The sequence below is a fragment of the Stylophora pistillata genome, chromosome 3 (assembly GCF_964205215.1).
Source record: "Stylophora pistillata chromosome 3, jaStyPist1.2, whole genome shotgun sequence".
In the NCBI taxonomy this organism is placed as follows: Eukaryota; Metazoa; Cnidaria; class Anthozoa; order Scleractinia; family Pocilloporidae; genus Stylophora; species Stylophora pistillata.
In genome coordinates, this window is record NC_142521.1 from 14,496,643 (window position 1) to 14,504,913 (window position 8,271).

At 38.0% G+C, this 8,271-nt stretch overlaps 1 protein-coding gene across 1 annotated transcript; it reads left to right on the top strand.

Moving 5' to 3' along the window:
* Window positions 1-5,896: 5,896 nt before the first annotated feature.
* LOC148734660 (uncharacterized) lies at window positions 5,897-7,417 on the top strand (the record flags this gene model as incomplete). Its single annotated transcript, XM_088752808.1, has 2 exons — window positions 5,897-6,287; window positions 7,107-7,417. Coding segments are annotated over 2 exons (702 nt in total), but the record flags the coding sequence as incomplete, so codon positions are not given.
* Between the last annotated feature and the right edge of the window lie 854 nt (window positions 7,418-8,271).

The window sequence follows — 8,271 nt, forward strand, 5'->3', positions numbered from 1 at the left end:
TTTGTTATTGTTATCATTATCTTTATGATTGTGATTGAATCATTTTCAAAATGAAATAGGCTGCTCAATGAGGATCGCATGCTGAGGCAAGTAGATTTTCATTTATTAACCCCCCCTCCCCCCAAGTAGAAATTCAAGTGTTTCTGATAGTTTTTCTCTTCAATAGATTGTTAGAATGCAGAAGATTTTCTAAGACACATTGTACAGAGGGCTTGTCTTAAGTAGTTGTTTTCTGATTCAAAACCACCTGCCTAGTTCTGTTTCTCTTGGGTAGTTAGTCCATGGACTGTTGTTATCTGATGGCAGAACTAACAGGTGGATCTGTTTCTCTTGGGTAGTCAGTCCATTATGGGCTGTTGTTATCTGATGGCAGAACCACCAATCTGTTCTGTTTCTCTTGGGTAGTCAGTCTATGAACTGTTGTTATCTGATGGCAGAACCAGTCCCTATTTTTTTCAGCTCTATGCTGTCAGTCTTTTATGGACAGTTATTTTTATCTGATGGCAGTTTTAGCTTGCTCTTTTTGTTTTGAAAAATGTGTTGCTTATGCTGTTTGTCACGTATCATCTGTTTTTAGTCGGAGGCACTTTGGTCAATCAATGCTATCATTGTCTTCATTATTATTATAACTGTTAATTCAGCTGCTACTCTTCTCTCTTTGCCACAGGGCCCACTACAGACAGCACTAGCTTAATGAAGTCCCAAAACCATCCACAATGAGCCAACTCAAGAATTGCAGTCCTGAACAGTTTTTGGGGTTTTCCTGGCTTTTCTTGAGATTATTTTGTCTCATTTTCAATTACTTGGATACTCATTCAGCTAGACTAACAATAACACCATTTTGTTCATAGATAAACATTGAAATAATCATAATAGTAATATAGATGATAATAATAATGATTTGTTATTGTTATCATTATCATTATCTTTATGATTGTGATCATCATTTTCAAATTGAAATAGGCTGCTCAGTGAGGATGGCATGCTGAGGCAAGTAGATTTTCATTTAATTCCTCCCCCCTCCCCCCAAATAGAAATTCAAGTGTTTCTGATAGTTTGTCTCTTCAATAGATTGTTAGAATGCAGAAGATTTTCTAAGACACATTGTACAGAGGTCTTAAATAGTTGTTTTCTGATTCAAAACCACCTGCCTAGTTCTGTTTCTCTTGGGTAGTCCATGGACTGTTGTTATCTGATGGCAGAACTAACAGGTGGATCTGTTTCTCTTGGGTAGTCAGTCCATTATGGGCTGTTGTTATCTGATGGCAGAACCACCAATCTGTTCTGTTTCTCTTGGGTGGTCAGTCTATGGACTGTTGTTATCTGATGGCAGAACCAGTCCCTATTTTTTTTTTCAGCTCTATGCTGTCAGTCTTTTATGGACAGTTATTTTTATCTGATGGCAGTTTTAGCTTGCTCTTTTTGTTTTGAAAGGTGTGTTGCTTATGCTGTTCGTCACATATCATCTGTTATTAGTCATAGGGTGACTTTGGTCAATCAATGCTATCATTGTCCTTAGTATTATTATTATTAATTCAGCTGCTACTCTTCTCTCTTTGACACAGGGCCCACTACAGACAGCACTAGCTTAATGAAGTCCCAAAACCTTTCACAATGAGCCAGCTTAAGAATTGCAGTCCTGAACAGTTTTTGGGGTTTTTCTGTCTTTTCTTAATTTGTTTTTGCCCCAGTTTCAATCACTTGGATACTCATTCAGCTAGACTAACAATAACACTATTTTGTTCATAGATAAACATTGAAATAATCATAATAGTAATATGAATGATAATAATAATGATTAGATTAATGGAAATAATCATAGGAATTATAACCATCAGGATAATGAACATTATTTCTCTAACTATTGTAAATATTTTTATCATTATTATTATTATTATTATTTTCATTATTATTGTTATCATTGTTATTATTATTATTATCATTATTATCATTATCATTATTATCATTATTATTGTTATCAATGTTATTATTATTTCCATCATGAATTATTAGAGATGCTTGGAAAAAAATTATCTATAGTTCCCTCCAACTCATTATTCTTTCAGTTAAGTGAATTAAGACTTTGTGAACAGTTACTGCTTTATTCTGTCATTCCTGATGACCATAGATATGGTGAAAGTCCACAGATATTATCCCTCCAGGTGTTTTTTTTCCTCTGAATTTGGTTACAACAGAATGAAGGGCATCAGAGTATAGTGCGCCCAGCTAGACATGAATTGCATTAATATTACAGGGTCATTTTGCTGTATTCAGGGTTTAATCTTAGCCTTCTACAGACAAGTTTGTTCCTCTAAATGCAAAACACATTTTATCGTTTTTTAAAACAAACTTACAAAAACTGCCAAGAAACAGCTACTATATTTATGGAAACATGACGAACAAGTCAACTAGACTGTGTACTACACATCATTGAAATCAAACTATCACTTTAGGAACATAAAATCGCAAGGTCAGTTTCCCATTTTTAGTGCCTGAGAAAAGATCAGGCCACCAGATTACTTCAAATTCTCTGGTTGCTCGTCCGTCTCAATTTCCAACAACCATTTTAGTTTACTGGGTGAGAATCATGCTTGATTTCTTGCCCCATGCTCTTTAATTGGCCGCCTGTAAAGCTTGTTGAGAGTTTAACAGCCACTACTTGCAGCAACCTCCATATTCCCCCGATAGCTTTTCTTAACTCTAATGGTACAGAACTTTGATGACTTAGACCAGAAAGAACATCATTCACTCTACCATCCCTGTAATAAAAAACTTTAGATTTTTCTCTCCATACAGGGGGCCGCAAATGTATTTTTACCCTCGCACGTTTATAAACGCATTCGGCATGCCTGCTAACAAAGCTTGGATGTATGTTTCAGGAACTTAGTATCTTTCAACTCGACCCCATTTTCCTGAAACCAAAATAATAATTACGAAAGTTAAGAGATTATTTACTTCTGGAGTGAAATGTACTAAATGATTTGCTCTTTCAAACATAAACCTGAGTTATCAGGCTTTGTCAATCACAAAATTACACGCCGGGTTATTAGTATTCCTTGGGGACCTTCCTATATTATCATAAATATCTAAGACAAGCAGGTCATTTAGCTAGGTAATCTATGTTAAAAACCGCGCTGTACAGCACTTAGCATTATTTTCCTCACTCATTTTTCTCACACTGCAACTTCGCGTACTACGCAATTATTACTACGCAGTGATATCTGGTGTCCAATTGGGAGAAGAGCTTATTATTTTTGTTTTAGAGGTGAATTGCGATTTCTTGTATGTCCCCTATTTGGTCGAAGAAAAGCTCGAACAAATACTGAAAGTAATGAGTAAGTCACTATGAACAACTAGTGCAAAGTGACAGCACTATCGAGCCAAACTGAGAACTGTTCTTTAATGATTTTTAACATGAACCACAAATTCTTACTATTTTCAATTTCTGCAATTTAATAGACTTTGACATGTTCTTGAGAAGATATTAAATCGGTTAGCGCTGTTGTTCCCTTCTAAATTATTTTGGTGGAAGCGCCTCAGAAGACACTGGTTTAACTAAAACCATGTTGGGCGACGTTCTATTTTGACTGCACAACCCGCAATTAAATTTAATTTTAACAGCTATTCGAGTGTGTGAAGAACGGAAAAGAGCAAAATTACATACCATCGGCCTTTCGATGCACGGACGAATTAAAACTTTTTACAATTCCACTTATCCATTGCTTGTAACTGAAAGACCTTGTCCTTATTCTAGCGGGAGGCCGTACGATCTGTTGTCCATTGTAGAACTTGGCAAACTTAGCGCACTCTGCCTCGAGCGCAACAATGTGATCTTTCGATTCTCTATCTCACTAGCGCAGTTGTTGTGTTGAACATGGACGAATAATACATCGCAGCGTGTCTTGCAGATAGCTAGAGATGCCGTGCATGTTTAGGATAAGCGCTGAATATGGACGAGCGTTAAAGCCGCCACTGAAAAAGCACAATCGACCGTTTTTCATTGGAAGGATCAGGTCTTTCACACAGCTGTCAGAATTAAAGAGAGGAAGAACGTCGATCTCGCTCACCTAAGTAGCGAAGTACACCACGAGCGGCGACGATGATCAAACACCTGGAAGATCACCATGGTGTCCCTCTACTCTTTGGTATCATAACCAAGAGCGAGCCCTTTCGACTTGTCACTAAGTTTTACGATTTATAAAACAAAGGCCCCGCTCTACACAAAGCCTTAAAGAATGAAACACTAGAAAAGCTTACTTAGCTTAGAATTATAAAAATTTCCTTTCTTAAAAATCGAAGATTTTCATGGTTTCCGTAACTTCGTATTTTTCCAAATTTCCCCTTTTACATGTTATGCTGTTTTGCATTTTCTTCAACGTATAATTTAGTTCAGCGTCGATCATTTATCATCCTTAGAAGAAAATACTCTGATCTTTACGTTTAACTATAAAATTGCTTTGGCTTACATTGTGTGCTTAAAAGGAGCGTTAAATTAAACATGAGTTGATTCCACGCGAGGGTTTTACCTGGAAAATTGCCTGCACACGAGAGACACCGACATTACCGCGTGTCCCTTTCTGGAAAACATTCGTGTTATGACAAGAAAGGTCAGCTTAAGGGTTTTGGGTTACCCAAACTATGCAATTTTGACGCCGAAAAGTGCCAAAAAGTAATTACAGAAACTTCATCCGCAACACCTTGAACGTGCTGTGGGCGCGAACTGAGATCTCTTACAGTTAATAATTGCCAGGCGGAACTCAGATCCGGCTTAGCCTAATTTGCATACATTTTTCGGTGGGCAAAGCTCGTCATGATCAGCCAATAGCCTTTCCGTCTAGCAAAATGAGTATCAGAACTGTCACCTTAAAGACATTATTCACTGTGCTACCTAACAGGGTAAATATCATCTACTACTGCTGGCAACAAACTACAACTGATTTCTGGTAAGAGATTTGAAGAACATCATCTTTTAAAGAAGAAAACCCAGCACTGTTGTGTCACTGTTAAGGTTAAGGTCAAATCAAGTTGTCAATGAGTAATTCTGATTACAAGGCGAAAACTGTCAGGATTTTTTTTTAAGTGCTTAGAGATCGTTCGCATATTGATTTATAAAATTCCCTTATAAGATTTAGTTAACCTGGTACACTATTAAAAAGGGTTTTTGATATTTCAATCGAGGATGAGGATATAGAGGCAAAAATAAATTGGTTAGACTGGTCATGAGACTTGTTAAGTACGATCACTCCGCCGTCTAAAATCTCGCGCCCATCAGAATAGACTAAATGTACTTTTCAACATCCACATTGGCGAAACTGGCTTTATCTTTATATCTAAAGACCTCCCTCGGTAGGTTCCAATTGAAAAATCATGTAAAGATTGCTCACTCACATCCCGGGTCCTTTTCGAAGTCTTTCCTATTTGCTTATCTTAATTTGCCTTTTGCATACAGGACAGCATTTAAAGAATGTTGCTTTGGTGTCTTCTACTTTCCATTGCTGCTGCCCAAGTAGATAAAAACAGTTTCCTTTGTTGATCTATCTCAATTTAACATCACACTTCTTTTTCCTTTTGACTCATGAATTTTGCATTATCCTGCGGGTCAACGACGAGGAGTATGAAAGATAGACGATAAAAACAAATTCTTCATACTCACAGCGTCTTTCCACGGGGAAAATTAATTTGGATCTAAATTTTTTATCGTGCTCGGGCTCGTTTTGAAACTGTTCTCACATAAAGCACGCTGTTTTCAACCAATCATAATGATTAATTGATTATTGAACTGCCTTCATCTATTTATTTTGCGTGTCACTTAAGTTTGCATAAGAGACTGAACTGCTTTGCTTCCAGAACTTACCTCAGTTTCCGTGGTGGCATGTAGGGGCCAGGAGTATCGTAACTCCATAGTGTTAGACCATCCCGAAAATTAATCAGGTTTTACTGTCAAACGACTCATTTTATATCATACCACTGTGTAGACAGAGGCACTGTTAGAATAAAATGTCTTCCTTTCCAAGATCAGCTCACAGGTTCCATTGTCGAAGCTCAAACCCATATCGTATTTTTTTTTCAAAATAACTTATCATCTACCGATACATCCTTTTCCTTGGTTGTTGCAGACCTGGGCCACGATTCTCTTATTACAATTTTTGACACCGGGATATTAAAACAGAACGGCACAACCCATTTGAATTTACAAATTGAGATAGAAGGACAAAAACCAGGACTTGCCACAGGAATTCCATTGGGAGGCGCAGTTCCATTGATAGGGAAAGAACAGCCGGCACAAGGTGATGGTATGGTTTGTTGATTCAGTCTATCCTGTTTGGTTTAGTTTTGCGGATGTGATTTTAAAACTTAACAATCATTTTTTTACTGAAAATAGCATCGTCTCTGACAGTTGAGATTTCAATGTTCATTTTCAACATTTGTTTCTCTCTGTTTCATGCTCACCGATTGTAAAGCGTTTAGAGGCTTGCAATAATTTATTATCATTTATTCAACGGATGGGTGAACTAATCTTGATCATTCATGATCCCTCGAAAGATCCTGTTTATTTCTACTAGATAAGTCCTAGCCAGAATTAGATAGGGTCCACTGTTTTAAATTCGTCCTGAGCATCTCCTCTGCTAGGCTCTATCAATTTGGTTTAAGGTAACGTTCTGTATAAAACTATGAGTGCATATTTCCACTGCCGTCCTTGAATAGATATAAACGAGCGTCAGGAATGGCTTTATGATCTTTCGCCAATCATTAGTCACATGATAGTCACGAGACCGGTCCTGGAGAATTGATCCCTCTGTGGTATTAAGAAATAAAAATGAGAGTAACTGTATAACACTTCTGGATAGTCCAGCTTGGCGCATGAATTCCCCCCACCCTCCCCCCTTCCTTCCACTGCCCTTTTAACCACCACCTCTGCAAGGGCAACACCACTTTATTACTTATTTGTTAGAACTTTCGTAACAGTTCGTTTTCTACAGTCAAGTTATATGAAGGAACTCTCCATCATATAAATTACATAGATAGGGAGCTACATCATAACGATCTTTTGATTCCAGCAAGCCAGCATGTCTTCACACCAGCATATCTTCACTTTATCTTTTTAGTGTTAACCGAAGACGAACAACAAGGTTTAGCAGCTCTCAATGAATTTCGACAAGTACATGGGGTTCCTGCGATGACACTGGACAGAGAAATGTGCGATGAAGCTCGTCAGTACGCCAGGCGGCTTACACGCATGGGTACTCTTAAGCATTCAAAGGATGAAGAAAGACATGACCAGGGAGAAAATCTATCAATGGGATGTTCATCAGACGCTTCACCGCAAACCGCTGAGCAAGCCGTGAAAAGCTGGTGGGCTTTTTTTTACTTCTTTAATCAGGTTTTCGAGGTGTTGTCTCGAAGTTTTACCTCTTAATTAAATGCTCCAAATAAGATACAACGGATCGTGCATCATACGTAAAATGCTCCAAAGACAGATGTCAATTATCAGGGTAACTGAAATCTCATTACAGGGACTCGTTATCACAACCTGGACTAATTCTTAAAAACTTCGTCTTAGAAATGCTCCGGCTCAGCGTTTTAGAAAAAATGATTTGCGACGGTACTAAACGAAGGACTCTATACCAAAGACTTGCTTAAAGCAGAGAACTTATTTTTAGAACCAGTTTGAAGTGAGAGGGGCCAAAAGTTTGGAGATTCGATCCCTTCATGTATAGGCATTTATTCCAAATAGGGCAATGAGGAGGACTTGGTCAAGTATTTCAAAGAGCTTCTTTTCCTTTCAGATCTTTAAATATAAATCTGAAAATGATACAGTCCCCGCCTGCGTTGCCATCATCCACCAAGGTGGCGTTCAATGCCGGGTTATGACAGTTTCGCTAACGTCGCCTCATTTAATAAAGCACCCAGTTTTTGAAAACTCTGAGCATTGCGTAATAGTGGCCTGTGCAAAGAAACAGGTAGCTCATACCGACGGGTATGGCTGGTGACCGGGTACCCACGATGCACTTACTTGTACCAGTAAAAAAAAATAAAAATAACGCTTTTCATTGGGTCAAGAAATGAAGCATGGCTGAGAGGCGGAGCCTTTCTCCGCCTCATTACCTTCTTACCGTTGCCCAATCAACCAGCTTCTTTTTTTCTTTTATTTCCCTACCAATTTACGAGCACAGTTTTGTCCAGGGCTGATCAAAGGATAACAAGTGGTTCATTATAAGGTTGTTGAGCCTAAATATTTGCCTTTGCAAATTATATAAATTACTTTTCCGT